The sequence below is a fragment of the Sapajus apella genome, unplaced genomic scaffold, assembly GCF_009761245.1.
Source record: "Sapajus apella isolate SASKATOON/1434 unplaced genomic scaffold, GSC_monkey_1.0 scaffold35, whole genome shotgun sequence".
In the NCBI taxonomy this organism is placed as follows: domain Eukaryota; kingdom Metazoa; phylum Chordata; class Mammalia; order Primates; family Cebidae; genus Sapajus; species Sapajus apella.
Genome location: NW_022436975.1, coordinates 6,208,534 through 6,227,667, shown reverse-complemented (window position 1 = coordinate 6,227,667; position 19,134 = coordinate 6,208,534). Strand labels below are relative to the sequence as shown.

The 19,134-nt window shown below is 44.0% G+C and overlaps 1 protein-coding gene across 3 annotated transcripts in view; it reads left to right on the top strand.

Annotated features, from left to right (window-relative positions):
• Positions 1-14,445: 14,445 nt before the first annotated feature.
• Positions 14,446-19,134, top strand: part of TCEA1 (transcription elongation factor A1) — a 51,547-nt gene continuing 46,858 nt past the window's right edge. Inside the window, exon 1 of one of the 3 annotated variants that reach the window (XM_032296089.1) lies at positions 14,446-14,893. In XM_032296089.1, the coding sequence (XP_032151980.1) occupies positions 14,831-14,893 (63 nt within the window). In that variant the 5' untranslated portion in view covers positions 14,446-14,830. Of the gene's footprint in view, positions 14,894-15,036; positions 15,435-19,134 lie in introns of those variants that run through there. The other 2 variants (XM_032296090.1, XM_032296091.1) reach the window with 2 other exon arrangements.

Below are 19,134 nucleotides of genomic sequence, written 5' to 3'. Positions count from 1 at the left end.
TCTCTGACTTTTTTGAGTATTTTAACATTTGGAATGTTAACATTTGGAATATATGTATCTGATGAAAAGGAGTAAAATAACAATGTCCTTAAAATATATATTTATTCAGAGAGAGAAATTTTGATGATGGTATGGTTGGCTTAGAATGGAACCAGGCATAAGAAATAATCTCATGTTATTGTTTTAATCAGCTAAAAAAAAAAAATCCCCAAATTTGGTTTTCAGTGTTTCTACCTATTTAAGAAGTTTCTTTTGGTGTTTATCTTTTATAACCTTTTTTTTTTTTTGAGATGGAGTCCTGCCCTGTTGCCCTGGCTGGAGTACAGTGGCGCAATCTCAGCTCACTGCAACTTCTGCCTCCTGGGTTCAAGTGATTCTGCCTCAGCCTCCTGAGTAGCTGGGATTACAGGAGCCCACCACCAAACCTGGTTAATTTTTCTTTTTTAGATGAAGTTTTGCTCTTGTTGCCCAGGCTGGTGTGCAATGGTGCAATCTTGGCTCACCGCAACCTCCACCTCCCAGGTTCAAGCGAGTCTCCTCCCTCAGCCTCCTGAGAAGCTGGAATTATAGGCACGCACCACCATGCCTGGCTAATTTTGTATTTTTAGTAGAGATGGGGTTTCTCCATGTTAATCAGGCTGGTCTTGAACTCCTAACCTCAGGTGATCTGCCCACCTCAGCCTCCCAAAGTACTGGGATTACAGCCATGAGCCACTGCGCCCGGCCTAATTTTTCTATTTTTAGTAGATACGGGGTTTCACCATGTTGGCCAGGCTGGTCTCGAACTCCTGACCTCAGGTGATCCACCCGCTTTAGCCTCCCAAAGTGCTGGGATTATAGGCGTGAGCCACTGCATCTGCTCTGTCTTTTTCTTTAATGTAGGAGTCACTGGGATTATAAAATTAGTGTCGATAATCAGTTATCCAATTAGTTTTTCTCCTTATTTCAACATTGACTTCTGACTTTTCCAAATAAGAAATCCCTCTGATCTGTTAAGCAGTCCTTACTTTCTGGTTTTGGATACTTAGTGACCACCTCCCTTTTCTGTGAGGCAGCTTGTTCTATTTTTGGGTAATCCTCATGGCAAGAAAAGTCTGTACTAAATATGTTGTTTCTAACTTCAACTTGTTTTATAAAAGGTTTATCTTTCACATCAGCACTTTATTTCATATGATAATCTTTAATGCATGCTTCTTTTAAAAGTAAGTTTGTTCGCTATTAAATATGGTCAGAGTTTGGTACTGTTATGATCTAATTACCAATGGGAAACAATAGTTGTACGTATATGTAAATAGTTGGGAAATTTGCCTACTATTGCAGCCACTCTTATTTAATATATGTTGGGCACTGTACTAAGCATTTTATATCCTTTAAGCATATAGTCCTCTGATCAACTTTATCTTGATTTTACAGAAGAAACTCTAGATAGAGAAACTACTTAGGATTCCAGAGCTATTAATGTGCGAGAGCCAGGATTCAAATTCATGTGCCTAACTCCATGGTCTTTACCACCTTGCTCTGTGCCCCAGTGGGGTAATTTAAATGCTATGCAACACACAAATGATGTGTATTTTATATAATGCAGGACATGTGGAAACGCTGAGTCTACCTATGATAATAATAAGTTCACCAGCCTGGCGCAGTGGCTCATGCCTATAATCCCAGCACTTTGAAAGGCCAAGTTGGGCAGATCATGAGATCAGGAGTTCAAGACCAGCCTGACCAATATGGTGAAACCCCGACTCTACCAAAAACACAAAAATGAGCCGGGTGTGGTGGCACATGCCTGTAATACTAGCTACTCGGGAAGCTGAGGCAGGAGAAGCACTTGTATCTGGGAGGCAAAGGTTGCAGTGGCAACTGTGTAACCTCTGCCTCCGGAGCAACAGAGTGAGACTCCATCTCAAAAAAATAATAATAAGTAAAATCAGCTCACCATAAAGTACATTCTCCAGTGGCCAGAGAGAACTAAAAGGAAACTCAAAACCCACATGGCACAGTTAACTTTGGGGCTTAAGATTAGATAAGGTGTGTAAATAATTCACCCTTATTTATTTTATCTTAAAATATTTTTGTAGAGATGGGGTCTTGCTATGTTGCCCAGGCTGGTCTCAAACTCCTGGGCACAAGCAGTCTTACCACTTCAGCTTCCCAAAGTGCTGGAATTGCAGATGTGAGCCAACACGCCCAGCCAAGCCAGGATCCTTTTAAGGGCTATGCATGTAGGTGTACTGGAAAAATAAAAAACCTGCACCCCCACCCCCAGCATAGGGAAGTGAAGGGAAAATTGTCTGTTTTGGTCTGGGCTCTCCATTGGGAGAGACGGAACGGAATCATCCCTTGAAATTTTTTGACCAGGAGTTTTTGTTCATGTGCATTTTGATTTTCAAGGTATATACCATTTATGTGGTCTGTCAACACATGAAGTTATATATTAACATCAGGAATCTCCCTGGACTGGCTTTACTCTTAGGCACCTGTGCCTAATACTTTATGAGGAGTGACATTCTGAAAATTTAAATTCTGAGGTTGCATTTTTTTTTTTTTTTTTTTTTTGAGATGGAGTCTCGCTCTGTCACCCAGGCTGGAGTGCAGTGGTGCAATCTCAGCTCACTGCAACCTCTGCCTCCCAGGTTCAAGCAGTTCTGCCTCAGCCTCCTGAGTAGCTGGGACTACAGGTGAATGCCGCTATGCCCGGCTAATTTTTTTTTTTTTTTTTTTTTTTGGTAGAGACGGGGGTTTCACAGTGTTGCCCAGGCTGGTCCCAAACCCCTGAGCTCAGGCAATCTGCCCGCCTCGGCCTCCCAAAGAGCTGGGATTACAGGCATGAGCCACTGCCCCTGGCCGAGGTTACATAAAATTAGCCTTGTCAAAAAATGAGCTCAGAGCCCCCACATTTCAAATCATAAGAGAAAATGGTTTACCTACAACTGAATACCAGGTGACCCAAAAGTTAAAAGGAAGGCTGGGCACGGTGGCTCACACCTGTAATACCAGCATTTTGGAAGGCCGAGGTGAGTGGATCACTTGAGGCCAGGAGTTTGAGACCAGCCTGGTCAACATGCTGAAACGTCATCTCTACTAAAAATGCAAAAATTAGTTGGGCGTGGTGACATACACCTATAATCCCAGCTACTCAGGAGGCTGAGGCAGGAGAATCACTTGAACCTGGGAGGCAGAGGTTGTGGTGAGCAGAATAACTGTAAAATGTAGATTTGAGGCTAGGCGCAGTGGCTCACGCCTGTAATCCCAGCACTTTGGGAGGCTGAGTTGGGCAGATCACGAGATCAGGAGTTAAAGACCAGCCTGGGCCAATATGTTGAAACCCTGTCTCTACTAAAAATACAAAAATTAGCTGGGTGTGGTGGCATGTGCCTGTAGTCCCAGCTACTCAGGAGGCTGAGGCAGGAAAATTGCTTGAACCCGGGAGGTGGAAGGGTTGCAGTGAGCCGAGATCTCACCACTGACTCCAGCCCAGGTGACATCGAGGCTGTCTCAAAAATAAAATTAAAGTGCAGATTTGAAAAAAGGTTCAAAGGCTGGACGTGGTGGCTCACACCTGTAATCCCAGTGCTTTTGGAGGCTGAGGCAGGTGGATCACCTGAGGTCAGGAGTTTGAGACCAGCCTGGCCAACATGGTGAAACCTCGTTTCTACTAAAAATACCAAAAATTAGCCAGGTGTAGGGGCAGGCCTCTGTCATCCCAGATACTCAGTAGGCTGAGATAGGAGAATCGCTTGAACCCGGGAGGCAAAAGTTACAGTGAGTCGAGATCGCATCATTACACTCTAGCCTGGGCAACAAGAGCAAAACTCTGTCTCAAATAAAGAAAAGAAAAAGGAAAGAAAGAAAGCCTTCAAATAAAAAAATTCAACTGGGAGTGATGGTGCTTGCCTGTAATCCCAGCTATTCCAGAGGCTGAGCTGGAAGGATCCCTTGAGCCCAGGAGTTCGAGGCTGCATTGAACTATTACCACGCCATTGCACTCCAGCCTGGGCAACATCCACAGGCACCTGTCCACATCTCTGGACAAGTGTTAGTTGTGACAGTACAATGTTTGATACAACCAAATGTGAATGAAGGTGGACCAGCTAAGTAAACAATTGAACATCTACGCAATGGAAAGTGAGGCAGCTATTTAAAAGGAGGCCGGGCACGGTGGCTCAAGCCTGTAATCCCAGCACTTTGGGATGCCGAGGCGGGCGGATCACAAGGTCAAGAGATCAAGACCATCCTGGCCAACATGGTGAAACCCCGTCTCTACTAAAAATAAAATACAAAAATTAGCTGGGCGTGGTGGCACGCGCCTGTAGTCCCAGCTACTCGGGAGGCTGAGGCAGGAGAAATGCTTGAACCCGGGAAGCGGAAGTTGCAGTGAGCCGAGATTGTGCCACTACACTCCAGCCTGGCACCTGGCGACAGAGTGAGACTCTGTCTCAAAAAAAATAAGGTGCACTGTATTCATTAGGAAGGGATTTGGGGTACATTATCAGATGAAAAAAATGTAAAAAACTGAAAGGTGGAGGAAATAAGACCACATACCTGATATGGCTAGAATTTGCATTTAAAAAAAAAAACACTAGGCCGGGCGCGGTGGCTCAAGCCTGTAATCCCAGCACTTTGGAAGGCCGAGGCAGGTGGATCACGAGGTCAAGAGATCGAGACCATCCTGGTCAACATGGTAAAACCCCGTCTCTACTAAAAATACAAAACATTAGCTGGGCGTGGTGGCGCGTGCCTGTAATCTCAGCTACTCAGGAGGTTGAGGCAAGAGAATTGCCTGAACCCAGGAGGTGGAGGTTGCGGTGAGCCAAGATCGCGCCATTGGACTCCAGCCTGGGTAACAAGAGTGAAACTCTGTCTCAAACAAACAAACAAACAAACAAAAAACACTAGAAGGATATTGAAGAGTAGTAAAAGTAGTCATATCTATAGAGCATGAATGGGGAAGAAATGAGGTGAATAAGGATAGGAGTTAGAGGAATCCTGCCTTTGGGATACACTGTTTATTTTAACATAGTTATAAAAATCTGAATACATAACAAACTTTACCATATTAACCATTTTTACGTGTACACTTCAGTATCATTAAGTACATTCACACTGTGCAACCGTCGCCACCATTCTCAAGAATTTCATCTTTCCAAACTGAAACCCTGTACTCAGTCTTTAGATTCTGAATTGCATTAACCTGTGACCTATAAAAATGAATGGCCAGGTGTGGTGGCTCATGCCTTTAATCCCAGCACTTTGGGAGGCCAAGGCGGGCAAATCACCTGAGGTCAGGAGTTCGAAACCAGCCTGGTCAACATGGCGAAACCCTGTCTCTTAAAAAAAAAAAAAAAATGAGATGGGTATGGTGGCATGCGTCTGTAATCTCAGCTACTTGGGAGGCTGGGGCAGGAGAATCACATGAACCTGGGAGGCAGAGGTTGCAGTGAGCCAAGATAGCACCACTGCACTTTAGCCTGGGTGACCGAATGAGACTCTGTCTCAAATAAAAAAAAAAAAAAAAAAAAAAAATCAGTGGATGAGTTAAACTATTAGAGACAACAGATTTGAAAGGTAGTTCTGAGGAATTGACTCAGAAGGAAGACCAGGAAGCAGAAGGGAGGGTAAGAGACTACAAAAACAAAGTAAAAAGGTCCAATACAGGATTTAATAGAAGTTGCAGAAGGAGAGAACAGAATGGAGAGAACTATAAAATGACTGACATTTTTCCAGACTTCAGGAAAGGTAAGAAACCCCAAATTCAGGAAGTAAAAAAATAAGTTACTAACAGGCTAAGTGAAATCTCCACTGAGACACATCATGGTGGAAAGCAAAACAGAACATCATAGAAAAAGAACTTTTGTTTTCTTTAGAGATGGGGGTCTTGCTCTGTTGCCCAGGCTAGAGTGCAATGGTGTGATCATAGCTCACCATAGTCTTGAATTTTGGGGGCTCAAGGAATCCTCCCACCTCAGCCTTCCAAGTAGCTGGGACTACAGGCATGCACTACATTCCCAGCTCATTTTTTAATTTTTATAGAGACATGGTTGGGGGGGGAAGGGAGGGTCTCACTATGTTGCCCAGGCTGTTCTTGAACTCCTGGCTCTGGCTTCAAACCATCCTCCTGTCTTGGCCTCCTAAAACCCTGGTCTTAGAGGCATGAGCCACCACTCCTGGCCAGAAAAAGATCTTAATAGCAACCAGAGAAAAGGAAATTACTTAAACTGTCACATTTTTTTAGAAAATGGCAAAAACTTCAATTACTTTAGCACCAACCTAATATAAAAGTGGAGATGTCAATGTGGAATTTTCTGACTGAAGGCAAAAGAAAACCATTTTTAAATAGTTCATAGGAAAATGACTATTGGCAGAACTTTTTAAAGATGTTTGTTCTATCAGAAGAAAAGTGAATGGGAGGAAAGGAAAGATTCAGAGAATTGGGAACAAAGAGTGATAATCATCTGGGTAACTAAACAAGCACTGATGATGCGTAAAACTAATAATGCTAATTTGGGGACTAAAATACTAGATAAAAATAAAACACATGCAAAAATCAAGTGCATTTTGTATACTAGCAGTGAGCACATGGAAATAAAAATTTTGAAGACCATTTTCTCTTGCTAAAAAATAGTACTTTAGGGCCAGGTGTGGTGGCTCATGCCTGTAATCACAGCACTGTAGAGGCCGAGATGGGCGGATCACCTGAGGTCAGGAGTTTGAGACCAGCCTGGCCAACATGGTGAAACCCCGTCTGCTAAAAGTACAAAAATTAGGGCTGGGTGCAGCGGCTCACACCTGTAATCTCAGCACTTTGGGAGGCCGAGACGGGCAGATCACCTGAGGTTGAGAGTTCAGGACCAACCTGACCAACATGGAGAAACCCCATCTCTACTAAAAATACAAAATAAGCCAGGCGTGGTGGCACATGCCTGTAATCCCAGCTACTCGGGAGGCTCAGGCAAGAAAATCCCTTGAATCCAGGAGGCAGAGGTTGCAGTGGGCTGAGATTGTGCCATTGTACTCCAGCCTGGGCAACAAGAGCAAAACTCCATCTCAAAAAAATAAATAAATAAAAATCACAATAAAATATCACTACATATTAGAATATATAAAATAAGAGGCAGTGTCAATGCCAAATGCTGGTGAAGATGCAGAGAAATGGAATCTTTCATCCTTGCTGGTGGGAATGTAAAATGGTACGGCCACTTTGAAAAAACGCGGCAATTTATTTAAAATCTGACATACACTAATATAACCATGCAATTGCACTCTTGAGTATTTATTCTAGAGAAACAAAAATGTGTCCACAGAAAAACCTGTACAGGATTATTTGTAACAATTTTATTCATCATAGCCAAAAACTAGAAACAAGCAAAAGGTCCTATGGCTGAAGAATGGTTAAACAAACTGGTGCATCGATACTACGGAATAGTACTTAGGAATAAACAAGAAGGATGTACATAATGATTTGGATGATCTCAAGGGCATTATTATGTTTTTTTCCTTCTTTTTTTTTTTTTTTTTAAGAGATGCGGTCTCACTCTGTCGTCCAGGCTGGAGCGAGCACAGTGGCATGGTCATAGCCCAATGAAGCCTCGAACTCCTGGGCTCAAGTGATCCTCCCACCTCATCTTTCAGAGTAGCTGGGCCTGCCACGTGCCTGGCTAATTTTTTTCTTTTTTTGAGACAATCCTGCTCTGTTGCCAGGCTACAGTGCAGTGGCAACCTCCACCTCCCAGGTTCAAGTGATTCTCCTGCCTCAGCCTTCTGAGGAGCTGTGACTACAGGCGTGCACCACCACATCCAGCTAACTTTTATATTTTTAGTAGAGATGTGGTTCCACCATGTTGGCCAGGATGGTCTTGATCTCTTGACCTCATGATCCACCTGCCTTGGCCTCCCAAGCTGCTGGGATTACAGGCATAAGCCACCACGGCCGGCCATGCCTGGCTAATTTTTAAATTATTTTGTGTAGCCGGGCGCGGTGGCTCACACCTGTAATCCCAGCACTAAAACTAAATGTTCACAGTGTAAGGCTAACTAACAAAATGAACATAAATAGAAGTAAATTCCAAAGTAGTGGGGATAGGGATGAAATTTTTAAGGCTCCATTAAAAAAAAAGGTGAAAAAGAAGAAATAAAGCATATAAAACATAGAAGGAGACACTTCATACTATGAGACATACAAATCCAAAATTAACAGTGATTTCCACTGATGGACTATATTTGTCAGTAAATGACAGAAGTCAGGCTGAACAAAAGAAAGATATAAAGCTACACACACACACATTTTGGTTTTTGAGACAGGGTCTTGCTTTGTTACCAGCCTGGAGTGTAGTGATGTGATCACAGCTCACTGCTGCCTTGAACTGGGCCGAAGCCATCCTCCCACCTCAGCCTCCCAAGTGCTGAGATTACAGGTGTGAGCCACTACACCTGGCCAAAAGCTGTATTTTCATTACAAGCAATATCAAACACATAAGGGCACAGAAAGTTGAAAAGGGATGGGAAATTATAACAAGCAAATACTACCCAAAGTAAGCTGGCTTAGCTATATTTTTAAGAGGTAAAATAGACTTTAAGGCAACAAACATATGTCCACACAAAAACTTGTATATGAATGTTCATGGAAGCTTATTTATAGGAGCCACAATGCAGAAATCACCCAGATATCCATAATCAACAAGTGGATAAATAAGACGTGGCATAACAATAAAATAATATTCAGTAACAAAAAAGAATGCTGGCTGGGTGCAGTGGCTCACACCTGAAATCCCAGCATTTTGGGAGGCTTTGAGGCAGATGGATCACCTGAGGTCAGGAGTTCGAGACCAGCCAGGCCAACATGGTGAAACCCTGTCTGCACTAATAATCCAAAAATTAGCCAGGCGTGGTGGTGCATGCATGCCTGTAATCCCAGCTATTTGGGAAGCTGAGGCAGGAGAATCACTTGAACCCGGGAGGTGGAGGTTGCAGTGAGCTGAGATTGCACCATTGCACCCCAGCCTGGGCGACAAGAGTGAAACTGACTTCAAAATAAAATAAAATAAAAAAGCTACAAGATGTATGAACGATAAACCTAATTTTATCTAAATAAAGCTGTTAAAAAAAAACCTTTAATGCCTGGTAGGAATGCTTTGTGTCATTTTTACTTATGCTTAATTATCCCTCCCAGTCATGGTGATGCTCTTGAAAATAGCAGTTCACATTCCTGTGGATTCCACATATTGGAGGAACCAAAGTCAATCTTGTTTCCAAAAAATTGTGGTTGTCTCTCAGGTGGCTTCTTGAAGGACTTATACAAAGACTGCCTTTATTTGCTCTAACTCAGAACTCTCTCAGGGTGAAGAAGTAGCTCACAACTCTCTGAGGGTGGAGAAGTGACCAGCACAGAGGGTGTTGGACAAAAATATTTAAAGGCAAATGAACCAGTCACTACCACTTAGGGCAAATGATATACAGATATTGATCGACTTACGACCTATGCAACTTACGACCATTCGACTTTACGACCACAATCGCTAGCCACAACTGCTCCGCGTCTGGCAGCGCAAACGTTGCCCAGCTGGGCGGACGACAGTGCGGACCAGCTTCCGGCAGCACTACCATCTCCGCGTGCACCATTTCAACTGTTATCCCAGACTCGGTACAGCAATTTGTGTTTTGTGTCTTGGATATTTCTCATCAAACCCCTCCCAATAAACTTCTTATACATTTCGAAGCAATGGACCCAAACATCGAACGATTTGCAAGGATTGAATGGATGACGCACGATGTGTTTCGTCTGTATCGTGAAATTTATGAAGAAAAAAAACATACAATTCAGAGAAAGCTCACCATGTTTATGAAAAAACCAACTCCGGTAACCCCAACTGCTGCCTCAGATGACGACATCAACGATCCGCAGCCAAGCACCAGCGGCCAATCAAACGTTTCGTACGTTTATATATTTTGATATGTTTTGCAATTGAGAAAATGTTTCCTATGGTATTTTTTACACCTGTATTTTGTATTTTTGTATGCACCTGTATTTTGTAATTTTGTATGTTTTACAAATATTAAACCAGTTGTACTGGTAATGCAGTGTTTTACTTAAACCTGATGAATGTAAAAATAAGAAACAAAATGGTGTAGAGATGATACAAATGGCATAAAATGAACAAAGAAAATTATGATATATAACAATAATGAAAGAAAATTATGATAAAATATGACTTAAAGATTTTTATAACATCATTTCACAGTACTGTACATATAGCCTACTCAACTTACGACCAAATCATGTTACGACCAGTCTGTCGGAACCAATTGTGGTCGTAAGTCGAGCACTAGCTGTATAAGTTGGAGCAAACAATAGACACAGCAAAAAGCCTGGGAGGAAAGGCTCAAGAGGGAGATGTTTTGGGGAAATAAAAGTTTTCAAATGCTTTCACAGGTTTCTGGAAATCCAGACCATGTATATTAACAGTTCAGGATGCAGGTTCAGAAAAGTGGCTGAGTGCTTGGTCATGGTGGCTCACATCTGTAATCCCAGTATTTTGGGAGGCTCAGGTGGGTGGACCACTTGAGGTCAGGAGTTTAAGACCAGCTTGACCAACGTGGTGAAAACCTGTCTCTACTAAAAATACAAAAATTAGCTGAGCATGGTGGTGGGTGCCTGTAATCCCAGCTACTTGGGAGGCTGAGGCAGGAGAACTGCTTGAACCCAGGAAGTGGAGTTTGCAGTGAACTGAGATTGCACTCCAGTCTGGGAGACAAGAGTGAAACTTTGCCTCAAAGGAAAAGAAAAAAAGGGCCGGGCATGGTGGCTGATGCCTGTAATCCCAGCACTTTGGGAGGGCGAGGCAGGTGGATCACCTGAGGCTGGGAATTTGGGAGTTTGAGACCAGCCTGACCAACATGGAGAAACCCTGTCTCTACTAAAAATACAAAATTAGCCAGACATGGTGGCTCAAGCCTGTAATCCCAGCTACTCCGGAGGCTGAGGCAGGAGAATTGATAATCACTTGAAACCAGGAGGCAGAGGTTGCGGAGAGCCAAGATAGCGCCATTGCACTCCAGCCTGGGCAACAAGAATGAAACTCCATCTCAAAAAAAAAAAAAAAAAATTGGGAGGTTGAGGTGGGTGGATCACGAGGTCAGGAGATTGATACCAACCTGGCCAACACCGTGAAACCCCATCTCTACTAAAAATACAAAAATTAGCTGGGTTTGGTGGCAGGTGCCTATAATCCCAGCCACTCCGGAGGCTGAGGCGAGAGATTCACTTGAACCCGGGAGGTGGAGGTTGCAGTGAGCTGAGATTGTGCCACTGCATTCCAGCCTGCCGACAGAGCAAGGCACCATCTCAAGAAAGAAAAAAGAAAGAAAAAGACATCTGAGAAATTCCTAAGCTCTCATCTCTGGCTGAGCTTGAAGTCCTGGGCCAGCAGGACATGAAGGTGAAGGCAGAATTGGAAACTGACCAGTTGAATATTACAGGTGTGCCCAACACAAAGAGCCCAACTGCAAAGACTAGGAGATTTTTTTTTCTTGCTCCAGGTGTTTAAGAAAATGAAATATCTGTCAAAACATTAGGTGGACACTAAGCTAACAATACAGATACTTTAGTGACTACACATGACAGAGTTTAGAAATGTCATTAAACATATAAACTAAAAAACTCACACAACTGTAACAACAAGCAGAAACAATTCTGATTTTCAGAGTTACATTATAATCTTCAAAATGTCCATTTCTCACCAAAATTATGAGACATACAAAGAAACAAAGCCTGGCTTGTTCCCAGGGAGAAAAAAAGAAATGAACAGAAACGCTGTCCTTGAAGAAGCTCAGATATAGGACTTACTATTCAGCTGTCTTAAATATACCTCAAAAAGCTAAAGGAAACCATAGAGAAAAAAGTTAAAGCAGGTGGACAATATCTCAATAACCAGAGAACATCAATCAATCAATAAAAATTATAAAAAGGAACCACATAGATATCTAGAACTGAAGATAATAATTAAAATTAAAAATTCACTAGAGTTCAACAGCAGGTTTGACGAGGCAGAAGAATCAGCAGACTTAAAGACAGTACAATTGATATTATCTAGTCTGAGGAATAGGAAAAAATAAGAAAATAAAAATGAACATAGCTTAAGAAACCTGTAGGTTTCTTAGCGTAGCAACATACATGTAATGGAATTCCTAGAAGACAAAAAAAGAGGAGCAAAAAGAGTATTTGAAGAAATAATGGCCAAACCCCAAATTTAGCTGGGTGCAGTGGTTCATGCCTGTAATGCTAGCAATGAAAGGCTGAGGCAGGAGGATCCCTTGAGGCCAAGAGTTTGAGACCAGCCTGGGCTGTATATTGATTGAGACGCCATCTAACACAGTTGGGATGTTTTCCTCTCCAAATCTCATGTTGAAATGTGATTCCCAATGTTGCTTGTAGGGTCTTACGGGAGGTGTTCGAGTCATGAATAATGGCTTCATTCCCTCTTCACAGTAATGAGTGAATTCTGGCTCTATTCGTTCATGCAAGAGCTAGTTGTTTAGAGTCTGGCCCTTCCTGCTCTGCTTGTTCCCTCTCTTACCATGTAACATGTCAACTCCCCTTCCTTCTGCCATGGATAAAAGCTTCCTGAGGGCCTCATGATGCTGGCACCATGTTTTTTGTTTGTTTGTTTGTTTTTTGAGACAGGGTCTTGCTGTCGCCCAGGCTGGAATGCAGTGACATGATCTCAGCTCACTGCAGCCTCTGTCTCTTCCTACCTGAGCCTCCCCAGTAGCTGGGGCTACAGGTGCTCACCACAATGCCTAATTTTTGCGTTTTCTGTAGAGATGGGGTTTCCCCATGTTGTCCAGGCTGGTCTTGAACTCCTGAGCTCAAGGTATCTGCCTGCCTCAGTTTCCCAAAGTGCTGGGATTACAGATATGAGCCACCATGCCTACTCACCATGCTGTATGTATAGTCTGCAGAACCATGAGCCAAATAAGCTTTTTTTTTTTTTTTTTTTTTTTTGTGAGACGGAGTTTCCCTCATGTTACACAGGCTGGAGTGCAATGGCGCGATCTCGGCTCACCGCAACCTCCGCCTCCTGGGTTCAGGCAATTCTCCTGCCTCAACCTCCTGAGTAGCCGGGATTACAGGCACGTGCCACCATGCCCAGCTGATTTTTTGTATTTTTAGTAGAGACGGGGTTTCACCATGTTGACCAGGATGGTCTCGATCTCTTGACCTCGTGATCCACCCGCCTCGGCCTCCCAAAGTGCTGGGATTACAGGCGTGAGCCACCGCGCCCGGCCCCAAATAAGCTTTTTTTCTTCTCTCTCTCCCTTTTTTTTTTTCTTTGAAATATTGTCTTGCTGTGCCACCAGGCTGGAGGCCAGTGGTTTGAGCTTGGCTCACTGCAACCTTTGCCTCCCAGGTTCAAGGGATTCTTCTGCCTCAGCCTCCCAAGTAGCTGGGACTACAGACGTGAGCCACCATGCCTGGCTAATTTTTTTTTGTATTTTTAGAAGAAATTAGATTTCACCATTTTAGCCATGCTGGTCTTGAACTCTGGACCTCAGGTGATCCGTCCGCCTCAGCCTCCCAAAGCGCTGGGATTACAGCCGTGAGCTACTGCGCCCGGCCATGCCCAGCTAATTTTTTGTATTTTTAGTAGAGACGGGGTTTTACCATGTTGACCAGGATGGTCTCGATCTCTTGACCTCGTGATCCACCCGCCTCGGCCTCCCAAAGTGCTGGGATTACAGGCGTGAGCCACCGCGCCCGGCGGCTTTTTTCTTTATAAATAATTACCCACCCTCAGGCTGGTACAGTGGCTTACACCAGTAATCCCAGCACTTTGGGAGCCTGAGGTAAGCAGATCACTTGAGGTCGGGAGTTGGAGACTAGCCTGGCCAACGAGATGAAACCCTGCCCTACTAAAAATACAAACATTAAGGCCGCGCCAAGTGGCTCACGCCTGTAATCCCAGCACTTTGGGAGGCCGAGTCAGGCGGACCACCTGAGGTCAGAAGTTCGAGAGCAGCCTAACATAGTGAAACCCCGTTTTGTATTTTCTACTAAAAATACAAAAATTAGCTGTGCGTGGTGGCGCCCGCCTGTTAGTCCCAGCTACTCGGGAGGCTGAGGTAGGAGAATCGCTTGAATCCGGGAGGCGGAGGCTGCAGGGAGCCGAGATCGCGTCACTGCACCAGCCTGGCGGCAGAGCGAGACTCCGTCTCAAAACAAAAAGAAAAACAAAACAAAACAAAGGAGCGTTTAGAACGACGAACTCCGTAACTTAATTTAGGGGACGCGGGTTCCGTTTTTCACCGTAGCCGTCCTCTATGGAGAAACTGCTTGGCTTCCCGCAGACTTTGTTTAACACCTGCCAAAGTTCCACGCTCGGAATCTGCCTCCGTTTCAAGCTACTTAGGCCTCCGCAGCTTCTAAATCTCCCTGCTGTCCGGCGACAGCAAGGGGACGAAACCCCGCCCCGTGTGGAGGCGGGGCCGGACGTGAACGCCCTGCCAAACCGGGCGCCTCCCACAACCCTCTAGCCGGAAGCGGCGCCTGCCCTGACGCCCGCCTGGCGGGAACCTGGGCTCGCCCCATCCCAGGGATCCGCAGTCAATTGGTAGCGCCTGCACGTCGCGCGCGGAGTTCGATTGGCGTTGCCTGGGGAGGAGGAACCGCCGCCGCCGCCGCCGCCGCGGGCTTCGTTTGTGAGGAAGGGCCTAGGCCCGAGCTTGCCGTGGTGGGGCTTGCCGCGCGCCGGGGCTCGCCTCCTGCCGTGTCCTGCGCTCCAGCTTCGCCCACTTCTCCTTGCCAGCGGGCTGGGCGCGGAGAAGACCTGCCGGAACCATGGAGGACGAGGTGGTCCGCTTTGCCAAGAAGATGGACAAGATGGTGCAGAAGAAGAACGCGGTGAGCGCGGCGGTCGGCGCGGGCCGGGAGGGAGGCCGGGCCGAGGCCGGGTCCCAAGGGGGATCCCCTCTCCCTCTCCCTCTCCTCCCCCTGCAGCCTCCCTTCGGGGAGCCGTGCCCGGCGCCCCCGCGTCCCCGCGTCCCCAGGAGAGTGTCCGGGCCCGGGGCGCCGGGTCCCGCGGCCACCGGCGTTAGGACCCGATCGCTCTTGTATTTCCAGTCCCTCCTCCCTCGTGCCGCGTAGTAAACCTGATCGATTTAAGGATTAGGGCACATTCTCCGTTGATTTTAAACTTTCGTAGTAGTAAAACCTCGGCAGTTTAGCTTAAGAATTGAAGCGTAGAAAGTCCTCAGAATTTGAAAGAATGCACTCTTCAGCGATCCGAGGCCAGCATCTAGAATGAGCATCAAATAGAGGCTTGTGATCAGTTTTAGGCATCAGTCTGGTGACATGTAAAACTCCTGGATCTCGTTTTTGAAGAGGGCTAAGCATCCGTCTGGTTATCTCAACTACGCTACATGTTTGCTGAACGATTAAAAAGGTAAAATGTGCCAGTCTCTTGGCAAGCTGCTAAACGTTTTATAAAAAGTGGGTCTTGTCCTGTCGTAATGTGCAGAAGAGTTATGACCAAAGCACGCACACTCACCGGAGTGCTGGTAGAGAGATTTGCACAAATTATATTGTAGGGTGCTTTCTGAGTGGTTTGCAGTTAATGCTGGGGGCATTTTCTTGTTATTGATGCATGTTTATGTGAGCATGTCCTTTTGTGGTTTGTAAGAAGTCATACGACCGGTTTCTACAGTTTGTCCATTTGTGTGGCACTTCTCAGTCCACCTGGCTTCAGACTCATCTGTTCTCAGCTAAACTTCTATAATTGTTTTCACCTAAATTTGTCCCACCACGCTCGGCACATTTTACCGTCAATATACCTGAAATAATTTTCTTCCATCTATGAAATAAATTCCATGTCAAACTAATGTGAAGAGAAAAGGAGTGCTCTCATTTGTACTGCACTTTGGAGTTAAATAGCATCCGTGCAAAATTCTTTTGTGACTCACACAGAGCTGTGAGTACATAAAGGGTATCCATTTTACAGGTTAAGACACTGAGAGAGATTAAATACTACTACTCAAATTAGGTACTGTGTATTTGGAATAAGCCAGGACCCAGGTTTTCTTCTGGACAGCATGGTTTCCACATGACAGCTAGATCAGGAATTAGTGTTAGCAGTAAGTACGAAAGACTTTTAGCAACCTCTGTTCCCTTTTTTCCTTTAACAGGAAATACTGGGCATTCTCCAGTATTTCATTTCATACCCTTTACTCTGTCTTTGAAATTTTGGCCTTTTAAGTATGTCCGGCCCAGAGCGGTGGCTTACGCCTGGCATCCCAACACTTTGGGAGGCCGAGGTGAGTGGATCACGAGGTCAGGAGTTCGAGACCAGCCTGACTAACGTGGCAAAACTGTCTCTACTAAAAATACAAAACAAACAAACAAACAAAAACTTAGCCAGGTGTGATGGCGGGCGCCTGTAATCCCAGCTACTCAGGAGGCTGACGCAGGAGAATCCTAGAACCTGGAAGGTGGAGGTTGGGTGAGTGGAGATGACGCGACGGCACTCCAGTCTGGGCAACGGAGCGAGACTCCGTCCTCCACTCCACCCCCCGCCAAAAAAATAAAATCTCCTGTTCGTTTTCTGTTATAGATATTACCAGTGCCATGCCCCCCCCCCATTGATATGCCCCTTCATTCCCCACTTCAAATTCTTATTTGATCAGTTATGTGGTTATTGGAACATTTCCGTTACTTTGTTTAAACCGGAAAATTTTTCTCTGTGCCTGGAGATCCCCAGACTTGCACAGCAGAAGCTCCCAGGGAAAAAAGCCATTTGTTGGGTAATTTTCTCTCCAACTTAGGCTGTAATATGTATCGTTTAATCATCTAATGCATTAGGTGTTTGCTTGATTTTCCTTCTTTCCTTTTAATAGGTGTTTCTTAAAACACCTTAGTGGACAAGTGTGGAGAAGATAAGTTCATATTTACCTGCAGTTCTCAAATTGTCAACGGATGTTCAGATCTTTTGTAATGAGCCTGCAAGAAAATGAGAATAAACCCCACAGATAATCCTCAAATCTAAATTTTCTTCTCAAATCTAAGTTTTCAGATAATTCAAAACTTTACCAATATGAAAACTTGCCTCCCAAAAAGAAAAGTAAAACTGACTGGCTTTTACCTCCCCCCGCCCCCCATCATTTTCCCTGCCTGTCCTCTGGAAATTCAAACAGGCTGATGAAATACAGAGAAAGAGAAATGGTCAGAATGACACTCCTCTTTCCCCAAATACAACCACAGATGTTTTTTTAAGTGTTCAATAATTCAACAGAAAGTGTTTTAGGGGTTGTAGAATTATGGTATATTTGCTTCTCTTTTTTTCTGTGGTTTTCAGGTTTTTCTCTCAACTTTTTAAAATATTTTATATTATGAAAAAGTTAACTTGGTTTTTTTTTTTTGTTTGTTTGTTTGTTTTTTCCTGGAGACAAAGTCTCGTTCTGTTACCGAGGCTGGAGTGCAGTGGCACAGTTTTGGTTCAGTGCAACCTCTACCTCCCGGGTTCAAGCAATTCTGTTGCCTCAGCCTTCCTAGTAGCTGGGACTACAAGTGTGTGCCACCATGCCTGGATAATTTTTGTAATTTTAGTAGAGATGGGGTTTCAGCATATTGGCCAGGCTGGTCTCAAACTCCTGACCTCAGGTGATCTGCCTGTCCTGGCCTTCCAGAGTGCTGGGATTACAGATGTGAGCCACCACACTCAGCCTGAAAAAGTTAATTTTGAAGAGTAATAGTTGTCATCAGAATTGACAAATTTAAGTGCTAATGTGGGTATCATTTAAAAAATATTTTAACATGCTGCTGCTTTACCTGGCTCATTTCGTTTTAATAAAACCATAGCTGTCACACTTAACGAAAATAAAAACAGCTGCCATTTATTGAGCCATTACTCTGAGGCAGTTATTTCTGCTAAATACTTACCCACCTTATCCCATTTATTCCTCAGACAACTTTGTAAGATGAATATTATCCTCATTCTGAAAATGAGGATCCCAAGTATTTAGAAAAGTTAACTGAATTGTCTTAAGCCAGATAGCTAGTAAGTGGCCAAGATGAAGATGTGAATCTAAATCTGTTTTGCTCCAAAGCTAGCACTGCTCTGTTAAGCTACAGTGTCTCTCTAGAAGACCCTTGGTCTGTTTTTGAACCATGCATGGATACAGTTAAGTGAATATAAAATCAAGAAGTAAGGGTATGAACTTGCTGTTTTGGGGCAGGTGAGTTTCCCTAAATACCTAGATCAACATCCTGACCCTAGTTCTACCCAGGATGTTGTCCCACATGTGTACTTGATCTCAAGCAGTCTTCTCAGCAGTTTTACAAGTGCACATGACCAAGCCACAATGAACCACAGAAAGTAGTTTGAAATTTTTAGGTATCACCTGTTTTCTGCTTAAGCTTTTTTCTTGTTGCTTTGATTTGATATCGGTAACTAAGTCTGACTCCTAATGTGGGTTTAAATCCTGGTTTTTCTGAACTTTAGCTTTGTGATTTTAGGCAAGTTTTTTGTCAACCCTAAAATGTTCTTCGTCATGGTAAATTGGAGATACATAGTAAAAATTAAGTGAATATAAAATGCTTCTCCTGTAGGATTGTAGACCTAAAGTATGTACTAAGGCCCAAAAAACAATCTGAGGCTGCCTTTCTTTGTAAAGGATTCATGTAGCTTATAGGAGGAGTGAGGCAAGAACATAAAGTTTTGAAGTTTATGGAGAGATTTTGTAGGTAGTGTTGAGGTTTATTTATTTCATTGAAGGCCCAAGTTTGGGTGAAATTAAATTGCAGGGAGAGAAATTGAAATTAGATGTTAGAATTTCCTAGGAGCTGGGATACCTGAAATATTTACATTTATAAGTACCTGGGTTAAAACAACAACTGCGACAAAACTTTCATATCTATATCAGAGTTAGATTAATTGGCATAGCTGTGCAATTTTTAATAACAGCTTTATTGAGAAATGCAGTGAAGTTCACTCTCATAGTTGACTCTTGAACAATTCAGGGGTTATGGTTCTTACCCCATCCCCTCTCCCTACCCACATGCAGTCGAGTAGTATAACTTTTGCAGTAGTATAACTCTTGTAGTCATGTAGTCAGTATGAGTCAGCATGAACCAGCAGTATAACTCATGCT